This window comes from Herpailurus yagouaroundi, unplaced genomic scaffold, assembly GCF_014898765.1.
Source record: "Herpailurus yagouaroundi ecotype Mexico unplaced genomic scaffold, PumYag 28, whole genome shotgun sequence".
Classification (NCBI taxonomy): domain Eukaryota; kingdom Metazoa; phylum Chordata; class Mammalia; order Carnivora; family Felidae; genus Herpailurus; species Herpailurus yagouaroundi.
The window spans coordinates 37929966-37949330 of record NW_024412376.1 but is presented as its reverse complement, the minus strand read 5'-3'; the positions used below and the strand labels follow the sequence as shown (position 1 = coordinate 37949330).

The 19365-nt window shown below is 43.0% G+C and overlaps 1 protein-coding gene across 4 annotated transcripts in view; it reads right to left on the bottom strand.

The window, feature by feature from the left end:
* Positions 1-745: 745 nt before the first annotated feature.
* GATB (glutamyl-tRNA amidotransferase subunit B) overlaps positions 746-19365 on the bottom strand; it is an 84024-nt gene continuing 65404 nt past the window's right edge. For 3 of the 4 annotated variants that reach the window (XM_040472455.1, XM_040472461.1, XM_040472478.1), the window contains 3 exons: positions 16540-16618; positions 3176-3310; positions 746-1658 (listed from right to left, as the gene is read on the bottom strand). In XM_040472455.1, coding sequence (XP_040328389.1) covers positions 1530-1658; positions 3176-3310; positions 16540-16618 — 343 coding nt within the window. In that variant the 3' untranslated portion in view covers positions 746-1529. The remainder of the gene's footprint in view (positions 1659-3175; positions 3311-16539; positions 16619-19365) is intronic. The other variant, XM_040472468.1, reaches the window with a different exon arrangement.

Below are 19365 nucleotides of genomic sequence, written 5' to 3'. Positions count from 1 at the left end.
CAGAAGAGAGACAGAGCATGAACGGGGGAGGGGCAGAGAGAGAGGGAGACACAGAATCAGAAACAGGCTCCAGGCTCCGAGCCATCAGCCCAGAGCCTGACGCGGGGCTCGAACTCACGGACCGCGAGATCGTGACCTGGCTGAAGTCGGACGCTTAACCGACTGCGCCACCCAGGCGCCCCTGTCACAATTTTTTAAAAACCTTACCTCTTCTTGTCTGGTTTCCTTTCTGTCCCTGCTCTTTTGGCTGGGTAGGGGGGATGCTTCGGGAAGTCCTGAGCAACTGCCAGCACCTGGGGCACCACTCATGGTCACCCTGGCGATGGGGAAGGTCTGCTTCTCTCTGGTTCCCCAGCTGCCACCGTTCATGACGGCAATGCTTGGACTCTTCTTGGTACGCTGGAGAAGCCAATGTAAAATCAGAGCCTCCGAAGAGCCCGTTCTCTTATGCCACGGTTTGACACGTTACAAGACAGCATTTGTGAAAGTGGTCTTTGAGCACCATGAGTCAGAGGTAACAAAGGCACGCGGCGCACACAGGGGTGCTCCGGTGCGTTACACAGAAGCCGCATTACTGTCACGAGAACAGGGGTGAAGGCAACCCAGCCTTCACGGAGAGGTTAACTGCACCACAATTACTGCTAAAGGTCAAGATTTTGATGTACTAGTTTATAGTCTTATTCTTTCCAGGGAAAACAAATCAATTTAATGTTACATTTTTTGTTTTAATCTTTTTTCGGCTTGAGGGTGGGGTGGGCGGGGGTCCTTGTCAGCTGCACAATCTTTGACGTGTAAGTTAATTTTTTATGTGATATTTCAGTATATATTTTGTTCATTAAATTTATTTGAAAACTTTTTTTTTTTTGTTTATTACAAATAATGTTTCATTTACTCTCAGACCTCCCGGCAATCCCTGGGGAGCTGAGCAGGTGGGCAATGTCACTTTTACTCCGTGCATGAGTGCGGGCTAGTGAGACTAATGCCCTCCTTCCCAGCCCCGCAGGGCCTGTCTAGACAAAAGTGTGCTTGGCATGTCTGTCCTGTTGTGGTTTTCATCTCCACTCATCTACTTTCAGGTCTAAAATACTGCATCCAGACCATGGTCCCTCTTGACCACTGCTCATGCCTGGCACCTAGAGCAGTGCCTGGCTTTTGGAACTTACTCAGAAATACCTGTTAAAGAAGTGCGGGATGGGAAGTTTTCTTAGAATAGTGACAGCACTTGAAACCGTGTGTTTCACTTAGTTTAGAATTACTAAGGCCTGGAACGTGCTATTCCTTCAGCACCACTGCGGCCATCCTGGAACCACTTCCAGGTCAATGAGGCAAACGGGGCTGTCGCTGCTGGTCTGTGCAGGTAGCATCCCAGGGCAGAGTCGGGTCTGGCCCTGGGTGGCCTACAGCTCTAGCTGGGGCTAGAGACTGGGAGGCGCCAGCAGGTTGAGCCCCTGGTTGTCAGGTTTCACGGGCTCAGGTTCTCAGTCATGGCCGCTCTGCTGTCCCTCAGGCAGAGACGGACCCAGAACATCTCATGACGACAACTGCTTCTCCAGGATCTCCTTTATCACCGTAGGATCTGCTCGGTTGTGAGTTACTTTTCGTACCAACCCAATCAGTTTGTTTATGGCTCTGGGGTTTCCCCTCTTCATGTCCATTACCTTTAAAGATAGATAGAAACTGTTTTAGAGGAGAAAATAATGATATGCATACTTAAAAATGCTAAATTAAGGTTTATGTTTGCTGACACTTAAACTTCATTTCTTTTGTTTTCCTGTTAGGATTAGATATAAAATGAGAAAAGGAAAGGGGGGAGGTGTGAACTTCTGAGGAGGTTTCTAGGCTCCCGTCACAGGGATGTCTGCCACTGTGCTCTCTGATTAAAGCGGACAAGGAGAGGGCTGTGTGCATGACGAGGGACTGTCCACAGCAAGGGAGCTGGAATGCAGGAACGAGGGTGCTCTCCTGGGTGCCACAGTGACACAGGGACACAGAGCTTCTCAGTCTTGGGGTAACTCTAGATGAACGATCTAGTCTAGTCAGAGTGAGGTCCTTCTCTAATCCTCCCGTGGTCAGCAGGCACGGAGATGCCCGGCTTTCCTTCTCCCCCACTGCCTGCCAAGGACACGTGTTTGTCAGAAGACAAATCCGAAAAATGGCAGCTGTCCCGGAGCACGGGGGTTGGGGAGTGCACTGTGGTGGGCAGGATGGGGACAACAAAAGAAGGAGGCGCCAGCTTCCTATCAAGTAGCCACTGACTGTCAGGGCCACCCACCCCGAGCTCTGGCTCTGCGGCATCTTGATGGGTAATAACGTCTGTGGGCATCTGTACTCAGTGCCGCAGGACGAGTCCGAAACTGAAAGTGTGTCTTTATCAGTCACTACAGATGAGGCAGGAAGACGGAGATTGCTGGACCCAGCGCAAGCTCATTTTCCTTATCGAGAGCTCTTTTCAGAGCTGTTAGTGTCCCCGGCAAGCCGATGGGTGGGTGGGTATTATTCTGAAAGAGATGCTAGCAATTTTTTACCCACTAAAAAATCTCTGGACAGTATGATTAGACTTGGGGAGGAAGGGATGGCACTCATTTTCGCTTTTATATTTTGTTCTGTGCTCAGAACACAGAATGACTTGGTTTTCAGCTACGCTCCTGTCAAGGATTTTCTCCATAATTTACAAGTAATTTCCCTTTCTGCCTTTCTTCCCACCTCTTTTAGGCATGGAGCTAAAGTGTTTGCCCATCTTTCTTCCCTTTCTGCAGTCATGCCTGCTGGCTTGTTAGTGAGCGGTCTCCTTATAAAGCAGAGTGAGTGGTAACAGACTCAAAGTGCCCGCCCTGGGAGAGGGTGCCGTGCTGGGAGGTCAAAACGTGGATCCGGTGAGCCCAATAAACACCCCTGTAAACTGAACTGCATGAGATGAAACTCCAGGGGTGGATTTTCCTTCTAGGAAATGTGGTATTTTTCTAATAGTCACCAAATTTCAGCTCTTGACCTTAGTTAAAAACGGATAAAGTGTTTTAGGGAACTGCTGAGCAAGCTGGGCCGGCCCTAATTAGGAAGTGCCTCTGGGCGGTGAAAGGGAGCAGTGGAGAGGCTCCTGGCCGAGTCCTCAGGCTGGCCCTGGCCTGGCCTGACCAGGAGAGTAGACCCTCTCCACCCTGTGGTGACCGTTAATTACCACTTGAGGATGCCCCTCCATCATGGCGTGGCACACCCGTTCCAGTGCCTCTTCATCCTGCATCAGTTCAAGCTTCCTTTCTGAGACAATCTGTGATGGAGTCTTCCCTTTACTCCTCCACAATTCCTCAAACACCTAGGGGCCAGAGGAGGGAGAGAGGGACGGAGAAGTGAGGACCTGCTCCACCTGCCACGGCCAGGACAAGCGGAGCTGAGGTAGAGCAGATTCAGTGAATTCCCAGATGTGCGGGGCTGCCCCATGGGAATTCCCTGTCTCTCCTGAAGCACCTGGAGAGTCTACCCAGGCTGAGCTGTTCCCATAGAACAGAGCCTGAGACGGGGCCCGTGGGGACAGCGGGCCCTTCCCACTCATGGACTCAAACCACATGGCCGGGAGAGGCTGGAAGGAGCTGGGAGCTGAGGACTCACAGGGCCCCTGCCGCCAGGAGTCAGAGGGCCAGGGCCAGCTCTGCTTCACGCCCACTGCATAAATTAGTTGAGGTGCTATTATTCTGTTGAAGGCAGGGGCAGCACAGGCTGAGGGATGTAACCACTGCACTGAGATGAAGTCCAGAAAGCTCAGCCTGCTGGGAATTATGATTTCAGGGGGGCAAGAAAGTGGCCCCATAATAAGTTACAAAAGGGAAAATAACTAAAAACATAAATCATAATCCACAGGGGCCTCTGCCATGCCACGTTTATCCCCTACTGGTGGAGCTAGACCCAAATCTGGCTACGATAACGAATGTTAATGGTGTATTTTTCTACCTAAAAAAAAAATAAATAAATAAATAACAGCAACAAATCCCCAAACTTATCAAAGTTGGGGAAGAAAGGAATACATTTTTAAAGAAGGCATTTCCTACGGTAGTTTTCCTCCTTCCTCTTGTTTTTCTAGTGTAAACGCAAGGGGTGGGGTATGGGCTCCCCTGTTAGTCTCCTGCGGCACCTCCTTCACCTCTGCCAGCAGTCAGTACTGAGCACTGGATGTTCCTTATGAACATTCGGGCTCAGGACAGGCCAGCCAGGAGCCATTCCTCCCAGAAATATGGAGCTTGTCAATAATTAGCACACAGGGCAAAGCAAATGAAGGGGAAGATGCTTTGTATCTCTGCAGGGCTCAAAGGTTTCCCCAGTCTGGACAAAGACAAACCACAAATATTTACCGTGGCTACAATGGTCCGTGCACCTTCCGCTCAGCTATCAGAATACTCACGGTGACTGTGGCTGAGCGGTGTCTTTGGTGGGTCTTCCTAGAAGCCCCCCCGCAGGGCACCCCTCTGGCTACTGCTGCACAGGCCTGGCTGCTTAGAGAAAACCTGTCCCTGCTCTTAGAAAAACACGGACTATATATGCGTCCAACCAACTTTTCAACTATTTTTTCAGCCAGAAAATGGGTGAGGCATTGAGGGAGAAGGGCTCAAAAACAGGTAAGAACTTTCCCTGCCTTCAACAAACTTCTTAGTGGAGCATCAGCAGCATAGGGATAACGGAACAATGTGTAAGGCAGAAAAGCAAGTCTGAAGAATTTCTCTCATCTACTTCTTAGATTAGAAATTTCTTAAATTTCTTAAACTGCAAAACATTGTTTCTAATTATATGAGTAAATACATGTTGGGGAGGATAGGATGAAAATGGCGGAGTAAGAAGATCCTGAATTTGTCTCCTCCCAAGGACACACCAAAACTACAACTACATCCAGAACAATCGTCTCTGAGGACAACCTGAAGACTAGCAGAACAGCTCTTCCACAACTAAAGACCTAAAGTGAGGTGGGCAGGAGGGGCAGAGACGTGGTCTAGTCAGGACCTACACGCCTGGCGTGGCAGTCCACAAGTAGGAGGGAAATCAATGCAGAGGTCCCCCCTGAGGAGTTTAGGATTCAGGCTCGTCAGGCGCTGCTGCCCCGGGGACCTGTACTGGGAAGATGAGCCCCCCAGTAACGTGTGCCTTTAAAAATCAGCAGGGTTTAGCTCCGGGAGAGCACAAGGGCTACAGGAAATGAGGTTCTGCTCTTAAAAGGTTGGAGTACAAACTCACTCTGACACCCAGCTCAGGGGCAGCCGTTTGAAAAGTGCCAGGCTGGGGCGCCTAGGTGGCTCAGTAGGTTGAGCGTCCGACTTTGGCTCAGGTCATGATATCGTGGTTCGTGAGTTCAAGCCTGTGAGTTCAGGCTCTGTGCTGACAGCTCAGAGACTGGAGCCTGCTTTGGATTCTGTGTCTCCCTCTTTCTGCCCCTTCCCTGCTTGCATTCTCTCTTTCTCTCTCAAAAATAAACAAAGGTAAAAAAAAAAAAAAAGAAAAGAAAAAAAGAAAAGCGCTTGGGCCATATAAGGAGGAGATTTATTGACTACCCTTAGGGTATGTGCCAGAGGTGCATGGATTTGTGGGAACTTTCTCGTGCAATGGAAGCACTGGTGGGCACCATCTCTGATACTCTCCATCTACCCTGCAAGCACTGCTCAACCCACCCAGATGTTCCCCTGAGGTGCCCCTCCAAGCAGCTCCTGTGCACCACCCCTGGGGAGTAGTCGGGATCAGCACATACCTTCTTCATTCCTCAAGACTGGGCAATGTCGCTGATCTGCTTAGTACATAGAAACAAATACAGAGAGTCGGGCAAAACGAGGAGACCGAGGAATATGTTCCAAACAAAAGAACAAGACAAACCTCAAAAAAAGAACTAAACAGAATGGAGGTCAGCAATCTACCTGATAAATAGTTCAAGGTCAGCCATAAAGATGCTTACCAAACTTGGGAGAAAAATGAACAAAGAGAAAATATGAAAAAGAGCCAATGAGAGCTAAATATAATAACTGAAATGAAAAATACAGTAGAAGGAAGCAAGAGCAAATATGAATCGGCATCTGGAAGACAGGGTAGTGGAAGTCCCCTGAGATGAACAGCAAAAAGAAAAAAAGAATCTTAAAAGCAGCAAAAGGAAAGCACCTAGTTATGGACAAGGGAAACCCCATAAGACCATTAGCTGATTTTTCCACAGAAATCTGGTAGGCCAGGAGGGAGTGGCATGATATATTCAAAGCGCTGAAAGGAAAAAACCTACAACCACAAATCTACCTGGCAAGGTTATCATTTGGAATTAAGGAGAGAGAGTTTCTGAGAAACAAAAGCTAAAGGAGTTCATCACCAGTAAACCAGCTTTAGAAGAAATGTTACAGGGGCTTTTGGAAACAAAAAAGGAAAGGCCACAACTATAAGAGAACTGTGAAAGGAAAAAATCTCTGATAAAAGCAAACATACAGTAAAGGTAGTATGAAGGTTAAAAGACAAAAGCAAAATCAGCTAATCTATAAAAATTAGTTAAGCAATATACAAAAAGACTGAAAATATGACATCAAAACAATGGAAAGGGGAGGAAAACCATAGTGCTTGTAGAATGTATTTGAACTTAGGTGACCATTAACTTAAAACAGACTGCCATATACGTAGGGTATTATATTATGAACCTCATGGTAACCGTAAACCAAAACCTGTAATAGGCACACACAATAAAAAGAAAAAGAAATTCAAACATAACACTAAAAGTCATCAAACCACAAGGGAAGAGAACAAGAGAAGAAGAAAGGAATAGAAAAGAACTACAAAAACAACCAGCAACTAATAAAATGGCAGTAAGTACATACCTACCAATAATTACTTTAAATGTAAATGAATTAAATGTTCTATTCAAAGAACATCAGGTGGCTGAATGAATTAAAAAAACAAAACAAAACAACAACAACCCCCCCCCCCCCCCGCCAAACCCAGGACCCACATTTGCTACCTTACAAGAGACTCATTTCAGACATAAAGACACACAAAGATTGAAAGTGAAGGGATGGAAAAAGACATTCTATGTAAATGGGAATGAAAAGAAAGCTGGGGTACCAATGATTATATCAGACAAAATAGATTTGAAAACAAAGACCATAACAAGACAAAGAAGGGCACTACATAATGGTAAAGGGATCAATCCAACAAGATGACAATTATAGTATCTTTGCACCCAATACAGGAGCACCTGAATATACAAAGCAAATATTAACACAAAGGGAGTAATTAACAGTAATACATCAGGCTCTTGAACAACACAGAGCTTAAGGGTGCTGATCACCTGTGCAGTCAAAAACCACATATAACTCTCGACTCCACAAACCTTAAGTACTAACAGCTTACTGTAAACCAGAAGCCTTACTGAAAACATAAACAGTTGTTAACACATTTTGTATGTTAGATATATTATATACTTTTATATTATAAAGTATTATATTTTGTATGTTAGATATATTTACAATAAACTAGAGGAAAGAAAATGTTATTAAGAAAATCATAAGAGAAATATATTACTGTACTTATCAATACCATAAGTTAATGTACAAGTATCATGTCAGTACCTATATTAATACTGTCTTATACAAAACACTGTTATATGTATACAGCAAAAAAAAAAGACATTATGAAAAAAATTATATTTACAAAATAAAAACTTTCTAATATATGTTGAAAAAAAACCTGTGTGTAAGTGGATCCGCATAGTTCAAACCTGTGTCATTCAAGGGTCAACTGTACAATAATAGTAAGGAACTGTAACACCTCACTTACAGCAATGGAAAGATCACCCAGACAGAAAATCAATAAGGAAACAGTAGCCTTAAATCACACAATAGACCAGATGGACGCCTACCACCCCAAAATAGCAGAATACATATTTTCTTCAAGTGCACATGGAACACTCTCCAGGACAGATCACATGTGAGGCCACAAAACAAGTCTTGATAAATTTAAGAGGACTGAAATCGTATCAAACATCTTTTCTGACCATGACTGTATTTCAAGGATACGGATTTCAAGGAAAAAAAACCTGGAAAACACAGAAACATGGAGGCTAAACAACATGCTACTGAACAGCCAATGGGTCAACAAAGAAATCAAAGATGCAATAATAAAAATACCTCGAGGCAAATGAAAATGGAAACATACATTCCAAAATCTATGGAATACAGCACAAATGTCATAAGAGGGAAGTTTACAGCAATCCAGGCCCACGTCAAGAAACAAGAAAAGTTTCAAACTAACGTTACACCTAAAGGATCTAGAAAAAGAACAAGCAAAGCCCAAGCTTAGTAGAAGCAAGGAAATAATAAAGATCAGAGTGGAAATGAATAGACACCAAAAAACAAAACAAGAAAAATAGAAAAGATAAATGAAACCAAGAGCTATTTCTCTGAAAAGATAAGCCAAATTGGCAAACCTTCAGTCAGACTCATTGAGGAAAAAAGAGGTTCCAAATAAAATAGGAAATGAAAGAGAAGTTATAACTGATACTAGAGAAATACTAAAGATTGTAAGAGACAACTGTGAAAACTTGTATGCCAACAAACTGAACAATCTAGAAGAAATGAATAAATTCCTAGAAACATATAATCTTCCAAAACTGAATCAGGAAGATATAGAAAATCTGAACAGACCAATTACCAATAATGAAATTGAATCAGTAATAAAAATTTCTCAACAAACGAAAGTCCAGGCCTAGACAGCTTCACAGGCAAATTCTACCAAACATTTTTAAAAGAGTTAACCTATACTTCTCAAACAATTGTTAAAGAAATTGAAGAGGAAGGAACACTTCCAAATTCATTGTACAAGGCTGGCATTACCTTGATAACAAAACCAAGGACACTACCAAAAAAAAATTAAAAAAATAAAATAACATGTCAATATTCATGATCAACAACAGATGCAAAAATCCTCAACAAAATGTTAACAAATTGAATTAAAAAGTATGTGAAAAGGATCATACACCATGATCAAGAGTGATTTATTCCAGGGATGCAAGGATGGTTCAACATACACAGATCAACCAACATGATACACCACATTAACAAAATGAGGATAAAAATCATGTAATAATCTCAGTAGATGCAAAAAAAAACCACCTCTGACAAAATTCAACATCCATTTATGACAAAGTGGCTAGAGAGGAAACACACTTTAACATAATAGAGACCATATATGCAAAACGTACAGCTAACGTATTCAACAGTAAAAGCTGAAAGCTTTTCCTCTAACATCAGGAACAAGACAAGGATGGCCACTCTTGCCACTATCTTATTCAACATAGTACTGTAAGTTCTAGCTTAGTCCTAGCAATCAGGGGAGAAAAAGAAAGAAAAGGCATCCAATTGGCAAGGAAGAAGTTAAACTGTCACTATTTATGGATGACATGATACTAAGAAGTCTCTAAAGACTCCACCAAAAAACTATTAGAATAAACAAATTCAGTTGCAGGATACAATATACAGAAATTGGTTGTGCTTTTCTAATAATGAAATACCAGAAAGAGAAGAAAGCAATCCCATCTACAACTGCATCAAAAAAAATAACATACCTGGGGGAAAAAAATGTAACCAGAGTGAAAGACCTGTACTCTGAAAACTATGAGACACCGATGAAAGAAACTGAAGATGACACAAATAAATGGAATGATATTCCATCCTCACTGACTGGAAGAATTTATATTGTTAAAATGTCCATACTAACTAATCTATAGATTCAATACAATCCCCTTCAAAATGCCAACATTATTTTACACAGAACTAGAACAAATAGTCCTAAAATTTGTACGGAACCACCATAAAAGACCCTAAATAGCAACAATAATCTTGAGAAATAAAAACAAAGTGTGAAGCAGCATGTTCCCTGATTTCAAACTGTACTACAAATCTACAGTAATCAAAACAGTATGATATTGGCAAAAAGGGGGGAAAAAAAAAACAGAGGTCAATGGAACAGAGGCCAGAAATAAAACCATACTGATATGTTCAATGAATCTATGACAAAGGAGTCAATGAATATAATGCAATATAATAAATCTACATGCAAAATAATCAAACTACCACTTTCTTACACCATTTACAAAAATTAACTCAAAATGGATTAAAGACGGAGATGTAGACCTGAAACTATAAGACTCTTAAAACAGTAAAATCTTGGACACTGGTCTTAGCAATGTTATTTTGGATTTGTCTCCTCAGGCAAGGGCAATGAAAGCAAAAATAAACGGGACTATCAAACCAAAAACCTTTTTTGTACATCAAAGGACACCATCAACACAATGAAAAGGTAACTTGCTGAATGGGAGAAGATATTTGCAAGTGATATATCCAGTAAGGGGTTAATATCCAAAATATACAAAGAGCTCATACAACTCAACACCAAAAAACGTCAAATGATCTGATTAAAAAACGGGTAGAAGACCTGAATAGACAGTTTTCCAAAGAAGACATACAGATGACAAACAAACACATGAAAAGATGCTCAACATCAGTAATCTTGAGGGAAATGCAAATCAAAACCACAATGAGGTACCACCTTCTGTCAGAATGGCTAAAAACAAAACACAAGAAGCAATAAATGTTGGTGAGGAGAAAAGGAATCCTCATACACTGTTGGTAGGAATGTAGACTGATGGAGCCACTCTGGAAAACAGTGTGGCAGCTCCTCAAAAAATTAAAAATAGAACCACCGTATGATCCAGTAATCCCACTTCTGGATATTTATCCAAACAAAATAAAAAAAAACAATTTGAGAAGATATATACATCTGTATGTTCACTGCAGCATTATTTATAATAGCCAGGATATGGAAGCAATCTAAGTGTGTATCAGAAGATGAATGGATAAAGAAGATGTGGTATATATATACAAACGAATATTACTCAGCCATAAGAAAGAAAATCGTGCCACTTGTGACAACATAGATGGACCTACAGGGTGCTATGCTAAGGGAAATAAGTCAGAAATAAAAATATCATATGAGTTCATTTGTATGTGGAATCTAAAAAACACAAGACAAATGGACTCAGGGATACAGAGAACAAAATGGTGGTTGTGGGAAATATGTGAAGCGGACTAAGAGGTATAAACTTACAGTTACAAAACAAGTCACAGGGATGTCAAAGTACAGCATAGTGACTATAGTCAATAATAAACTTTGGTAACATGGTAATCAGAGTTATAGTGATCATTTTATAATGTACATAAATGTTAAGTCACTAAGTTGTACACCTGAAATTAATGTAAGATTATGTGTCAACTATACTTCTATTAAAAACATGTTCACTATAGAAAATAAGGAAATACAAAAACGATAAAAAGAAATCACCTGTATTTCCCATTCCCTCAAGATAATAAATGTTAGTATTTTGGGGTTTTTCCTTCCCCTATTTTTCTTTGAGAACACAGTTGCAATCACAACATATATACAGTCTGTGATCTGCTTTTGTTTTACTTGCTACAGAACTACTTTTCATATTAATAAAAAAATTAAATCCATTAAGTATATTTATAATATGATTAAATTAGCCCTCTGGTAAGTATTTAGACTTTGACCAGTGTTTATTTTGTTCATCTGCACAGTCTCCTAAAACAGTGCCTAAAAAATGTCCAACATTCAGCAGGAGAATGTGGAAATCTCAAGAGGGATCTAGATCCCTGGCTCAAAAGTGCAATCACCTGTGAGGACTCAGGAATCTATGCAGCACCTCTTTATAGGCAGATGCGGTGGAAAGCTCAGCAGACGTGGGCGGTCCCTGGGGCCTGGGAATCGTAAGCTGGCACACCTGGCCGACCCAGGAGGCCGCTCCTGGGCCTGCATCATTTTTCTTGGCCTGCAACAGCCACCGTGGCTGACAGCACACAGCGGACCCGAGCAGGCTGACCAGGGGCTCAGCCTTTGCCTGGCACCTAATACAGTGGGACCCGACAGGCTCGAACGCTGGTTGGATGAGCCTGAGCCAAAAACACCAGAACAGAGGCGATGTGAGGCAGCTCGGGAACCGCTGCCAAACCACACCATTCAAGAGGAAACGCAAGACAGTGCTGGGATGGATACTTTTAAATGCAGGGGCTGGCTGCTCCCCGAGAAAGTAGAGCGAGGTAGGGCGGGGATACAGAGTGACGCCGGAGAAACATTTCAGCGGCCTCCAGGAACAAATGGGAGCCCTGCGTCTGGGGTGTTCTCTACTCCCAGAGTGAAAACATACCAGCTTATTAACTTCCTCAATTGGTCGAGTGGCCACCGCAGCCCAGCCCCAGCCCCCTGGGCCGATGCAGTAGACTCCAGCTGTCTAATCCTCTGCTCGTTCCTGTTTGAGACACAGTCTGTGCTCTCCTGGCCGAAGCCCAGCAGGGTGAGAATCACTGAAGGGGCCTTCCACCTCCAGGCCAGACTCAACAGGGCTCCCCAGCCCTCTTGCTGCAAACATAATGGCTTCTGTACTTGCCAGCCTCGTGCTGCAGCATAAATCCTCAGCTTTTGTCTGTGTTTAATCACCACCCTGGGAAGTGCTATCGAAGTGCAACTGTTTCTGGCTAGGAGTGCAGCTCCCAGGCCCTGCCGCTGCCCACCCAAGATCAAAGTCCCTAACACAGGATTCTTAGGGTAATGTTGGCCGTCTGTGTTAAATGGCCACCAAAAGCATGGGGTCACGCAACCTGGGAACCCCCAATCACACACTGACCACAGAGCCGGCTCCGACACATAGGGCAGCCTTAAGTTCCCTGGGGACTGAATTCACACACCCTTTCAACTACTACCCAATTGTGTCTCGCTAAAGCTATTTTTAAAGTATCTAGAAGGAAGGATGGAAGGAAAGCAGTTGGGCCTCTCACCTGTCCAGGGGTTTCCAGGGTCAGAGTGTGGAGGAAAGGCCTGTTGAAAGGAGAAGGTAGGGAGGGGGCCGGGACAGGAACAGAAAGGGGTGTCCCCTCTGCTCAAAGGCAAGAACTGTGAAAGGTCATTCTTCTAGAAAGGCACAAACATCAGCCCAAGCCCTGAAAAGAAGTAGGGCACAGTAAAATGCACATAGAACTGAAGCACTCACTAAAAGGGAGAAAAAGACATCACATCATTTGTAACAGTTTTACTGCATTACATATAACATTTTCTGCATTAAAAGGGGTTGGTGATTTCTCTTTAAAGCAGATCCCTAAGTAGACAAGAGGAGACGGGTTAAGTGGCATACCTAACATGTTAAAATTCAATTTCCATTGCTATGGAATCATAACCTGGCTTGGTTCCACTAGAAATGCTAACCGGACAATCCCCAAGAGACAGTGGATAAGCCACATCTATTTCCAGTGTGCACAAAGGAGGCATGCACACAGTCCACACCATTTCCCCTGGGGCTGTGGCTGGCTGTGGACAACACCCAGGGTCTCTGACTCACAAGAGGTTCAGGATCCCAGGGTGCAGGTCTGCAGGTGAACCGTGACTCTGACGGTCCTCTCCTTGGTGAGGGAGACAGGGGCAGCTACCCACAACTTCAACAGCTAGAACTAGATCCTGTGACAAGAATCGAGATGCTTTTGTCCACAGTTACCAGGAGGTTGCTCATGATGATAAGTAATCTTTTTCTCTTTCCGTTTCTGAAAAACAGGAGTGCTGCATCATAGCAACCTGTCAACATCCCTGCCCCTGGGGTGCCAAGGGGATGAGGCCTGTAAATCTCAGGAGCACTGCCGGAGTACCTCCAAGGAAGGGGCGGTGAAATGTGTAAGGGATGAAATAATGGGCAATGATGTAAGGGAGAGTGATGGGTTAATAGTAAATTAGACATAAAGTGGGAGATTCTTTGGAACTCAGAGTGTTCTAAGGACAGGATGGCTCTTTCTACATATCTGTCATCCTTAGGAGTCAGTTACTTTGTCTACTTTTTTTTCCTCATCTCCTGGTCATCTAATTACTAATAGAACCCCAATCCGTCAGAGGGAAACACCAAGAAGGAGTAGAAGCAGAGAGTCTGCTCTACTGGAGCACCCTCCGGCTCACAGGGTTTCTAGAAGCCAAGACCTACTTGGATTCTTTTTAAAAATTCAGTAAAAAGTTAATTGTAACATTTTCCTTTTAAAAAAGTACCCTACAAAAGACACAAAAAGATGCTCAACGTAGTTGGTCATTAGGGAAATGCAAATCAAGCCCACAGTGAGATTATCGCTTTACACCTACTACTAGGATGACTATAATCAAAAAGACAGACAATAACAAGTGCTAGCAAGGATATGGAGACACAGGAACCCTCATACATTGCTGATGGGTATGCAACTGGGTGCAGCCAGTTTGGAAGATAGTCGGGCGGCTCCTCAAAATGTTAAATGTACAACTACCATATGACCCAGAAATTCCGTTCGTACAGGTCTATACGTAACCAACTTGAAAACAGATGCTCAAACAAAAACATCTGAACACAAATGTTCAAAGCAGCATGTTCAATAAGAGCCCAAAACTGGAAACAACTCAAATGTCCATTTACGGATGTGGCATATACTTACAGTAGAATATTCTTTAGCCTTAAAAAGAAATGAAGTACTGGCACATGTTAAAACATAGATGGATTTTGAAAACATCACGTTAAGTAAAATAAGCCGGACACAGAGGCCACATACTGTACAAGTCTATTTACATTAAATGTCCAGAATAGGCAAATCCACAGAGACAGAAAGTAGATTAGTAGTAACCTAGGGCAAGGGGTTAGTGGGGGAATGACTGCTAATGGTTTGGTTTTTTGTGTGATGAGAATGTTCTGGAATTAGATAGGGTGATGGCTGAATAGGTTTGTGGATATACTAAAAGCCAATGAACTGCCTGGCTCATAAAGAAATAAACTAAAAAAAAAAAATCACTATAACCTCTTATTTCTTATTTTCTAAAGTCTTTATTTCTCTAACTTCATGTCTGTCCATCCCATCAATCCATCCTTCTAATAGTACATGTGCATGGAAGGATGCCTGGAAGGGTGTCCACCCAATATTAATGGTAGTTATTTCAAGGTGGTAAAATTTGAAGATCTTTATCTTTTTCTATATTACTTAAATTCTTTATAATGAAAAAATACCTTTTTTTTCCACCAGAAAATCATACATGATTTTATTAAATACAGAAAACAAAGTAGAAAAATAAATAAAGCAAAACCCCCAAGGCAATAATATACACAGGAGATTCCCTCATGCAACATACATTTAACACCTTTCTAGTCAGACTTTTATTTCAGTTTGATTACCTCACAGCAGCCAGGATGCACCCTGCTTCCTTTGAGCATGCTGAAAGTTGATACAATCTAAGGTGTCCCTACCTACATCTGAACCAACCATCAGCATCTTCTAGCATTTTCCATTGGTCCTACCGAACCAATCACATTCCCTGCACTAGGTTTCCTCCCTTTTCCTTGTCTGGTGGGGCAGGATGAGTGAGAAGGGGAAGATTTTTTTTCCCTTCTTTCATTTCAAATGCTACAATTCATCTGCTGTTATGTATACATACATATATATATATAGATGCCCTCAGGCCACCTAATCTTTCTGTCACTGCTGAGCACTGTCATAAACATTTGTATTCCTCTGACATCCAGGCAACTCAAATCCTTTCCTACATGTGCCATGGTCCCTGTAGTCGACAGCCTCACTGGGCGGTGGGTAAACAGAGACTTTATTAGTTCTGTCTCCAGTTTCACTGCACAGAGCTGGGTGTGAGTGCCACAACGCCTCATAATTAGCCAAAAGCAGTTGCTTTTCCAAAGCCTCACTTTGTGCCTGCCACTACTGTTGATGTGGTATAAATATTAAATGCAGAAGGCACCATTAAAGTCACACTAAGTTTCTGGCTGAAGCATTGATGGCTTTGATACCCAAAGTCGAAATAAGGCAGCCACCTTGGTGTTCTTTATCCTTTAAGACTTTTCTGGATTCCAGGAACCTTTCACCCACCTATGACTGTCAGGTGGAAAGGAGACGAGGCAGAGGCCACCTTTGATGACGATGCTGTTTTTCTCAGTTTGCATACACTGCGCACGTGTATAAAGTTTTATCTACTAAACAAGAGGCAGTCTGTCTGACCTCATCCTCCTTGCTGGAAGACTAAATTTCAGGGGGCAATCATGCAATGAAAACAAATAAGGCCCTAGCACTGACTGGGAGCCTGCAGGGGACTGAGAAGAACTAGAGGGCCGGGGAGCAGTGCTGAAGGTGCTCTGGCTTCGGCCTCGTGGGGGTCACAGGGGCAGTGCATGTGCTTCGAAGCCCCCAAAAGCTACAGTCCCGCCTTTCACATAAACAAATGTTTGGAAAACGTTCCAGGCAAGACCACACAGGAACCACCTGCTTAGCAAAGATGGAAAGCACATTACCTGCATTGCACATACCAGCCTTTTTTCATTTGCTAACTGAAATGTTTCTACCTTTTCAGTATGAAAACAGCCCTTACACGCATTTAATACTTTATGAAATTCAGTTAGTGACGGCATTTGAATTTCACATATAACATCTACTGGAATAGCAGAGCAGTCAGAAACTTTAGGAAGTGGGGACATACCTGTTTAGCTGCTGCTGAAGAAATTACTTTTCTGTCCAGCAGGTTGAGAAGCTCAGCCAGCACAGAAGGTGTGACAGGACTAGCAGCCCCCAAAAGGAGAGAAAAATAAATGTACATTTCACACTGTCAGCATACACCCATTGAGAAGAAGAGTGCTCGATTTTGTAGGTTTAAATAACACACCCAGGAATGGAAATAACAGGGCAATGGGGCTCTATTTATTTTGTAGGTTAGGATATAACAAGTTTCGGTGACTAGTGTTGTTTTACCACACAACAGTAATGGCCGTTTGGCAGAAGTTGTAGCAACAACTGCTCAGTTTAATTAGTCAAAAAAAAAAAAAAAAAAAAAAAAAAAAGGAGTGGCTGCAAAATTCATGAACCATGACAAGAGAAAAACAAAACAACAACAACAAAAAAACAAAAAACCTACCACTCAGTAATTAAATATTTTCGAATGCAAGATCAGTCTAAAAATTACTTCAAACAAAAGAGCTAACAAGGCTACTTTTCTGAGTGTTTTTATGCAAATATAAATTCTTTTTAATTGTAAGAGCTTTTCCTTAAGAGAGTGCAGTGACTGCCATCCGCTTCGTTAACTGTCCCCATGGGCATCTGCACAGACACTGTTCTCCTCCACAGGCTCACAACAGCTTTCTGAGAGCTTTCACCACAGAAGGGCCCAGGATCCATTATATCTATACCTTTAGGATGTGACTTAGTGAAAAGTAACACTGAACTATAGACTATTTTTAAAAAGATTTTTAATGTTTATTATTTTTGATAGAGAGAGAGCACAAGCTGGGGAGGGGCAGAGAGGGAGACACAGAATCTGAAGCAGGCTCCAGGCTCTGAGCTGTCAGCACAGAGCCTGATGTGGGGCTCGAACTCCCAGACTGTGAGATCTTGACCTGAGCCGAAGTTGGATGCTTAACCGACTGAGCCACCCAGGTGCCCCTAGACTATTTCTTTTAAAATATGTGATTTTGCTATCTTATTATTTAAAAGCAGGCTTCACGCCCAGGGCAGAGGCCAACACGGGGCCTGAACTCACGACCCCGAAATCATGATCTGAGCCGAGATCAAGAGCCACTGCTCTGAGCCACCCAGGCACCCCTGATTTTGCTACTTTTAAACACATACAGCAACTAGGCTAAAAGAACACTGTTTATCTGAGGTCATTAGAGGACTAGTTTTAAATAGGAATGACTTATAAATAGCACGTTAGTATGTCTGTATAAGCTAAAACTTTTGAAGTGCTTAACGCCACTTGAAAACACCTTTTGTCTTAGTTTTCATCAATCACAATTAATTTCTTTGCGTGCTTTTAGATAATAAAAAGGAAATTGCCACTTAGCCCCCATCCAGTTTCCATGCATTCCAAACCAACTGAGTTCAAGTTTACCAGCTCTGACTTACTGGACTCTGATTCAAGCACAGTGAAACCTCATTAGGGTTGTTCATTCGAAGCAGCTGACACACGGAGGCAGACCATCATCCTTAAAGTCTTTGTTTATCCCAAAGTATGGATAAGAGGTAATTCCAAGTGGAAATTAAGTTTGGAGACTGTCTGGTGTTATTAAGTTGGCATTCGGAACATCTGTGAATCACCCTGATTAAATCTCAGCAGCAAGAGGGACAGAGGGCTGGGAAATAAACTGATAAACCCCCTTTCCAGCCTTCTACCTTACTGACAAGTAATAAAGAATCAGTTTGTTTTAAAAATGTGGGTTCCTTGGATGCTCTGCAATCCTAGAAAATACAGTGGCTGATTAGAGTGTAGACAGTGTATAGAACCCATAATAAGCATTGAGGGTGAACTGGATTTCTAGAGCATGAAAAAAAGAAAAGGTCCCTTCTCCCATATGAGTTGATGATATAAGGGACATGGAGATGGAGAATAGAAATAGAACACGACGTAACTAAAAATACTTTGCCTTTCATCTAATGACCTTAATTCGTTAGTTAGGTCATAAATGTACACCATAAAACATTTCCACTGACCTAACAGCATTTGAGATTTCTCACTCATCTTTCTGTACCCACAAATGCTTGACACACAGTCGGTCAGTAAGAAATTGTGTCACAGAACTCTTCCCACCAACAGGGATATCTATCTGGTATACCGCCTACATTAATTCCAGATATGCCGGGGCTAACCTTGAATACGACAATGACAAAGATCAGTACCTGTCACACGGATCCTGAAAGACCCCACTCCTCAGTTAAATAAATAAACCATCATCAGATTTGCAACATATTGGCAGCCGAGGCACAAGCTACTGATTTGTTGCTGTCAGATGCCAGTCTCTGGACAGTGAATGTGTCTCCACTAAGAAGAATCTGACACCTAAACGCTTAAGCTTTGCATGCCAGCTTCCAATCCCCTGAGGCCAGTGTAGGTACAAAGGGATCCTTCCCATCTGCCCACTTCCTCTAGTCCGGCTAGCACTCTTTCAGGGTCATGACACCACCTCCAGCTTGCATCGGGAGCAGACGCACTGCCACCTCTACAACTGCACATCCCTGCCCCCTCCCTGCATCAGAGAAATGAGCAGCCCATCTCCATCTCTGCACCCATTTCAAGCCCAAAGTCCACCTTCTCTACTTCTGCTAAGATGGGACACAGGAAGCTCCTGGAGGAGGACACTGGGACTTGGACATCCAGGTGGCTCTTGCTGCTCAATAATCCTTATGTTCCTCTCGATGAATTCCCCACACCCCTATCCGGTGGCCCCACCAAAGCAACTGTTACAGCCACGGCATCTTCTTCCCACCTCCCTTCTCAGCGCCTGCCCCCACCTCTCACTTCACAAGGACAGCAGCT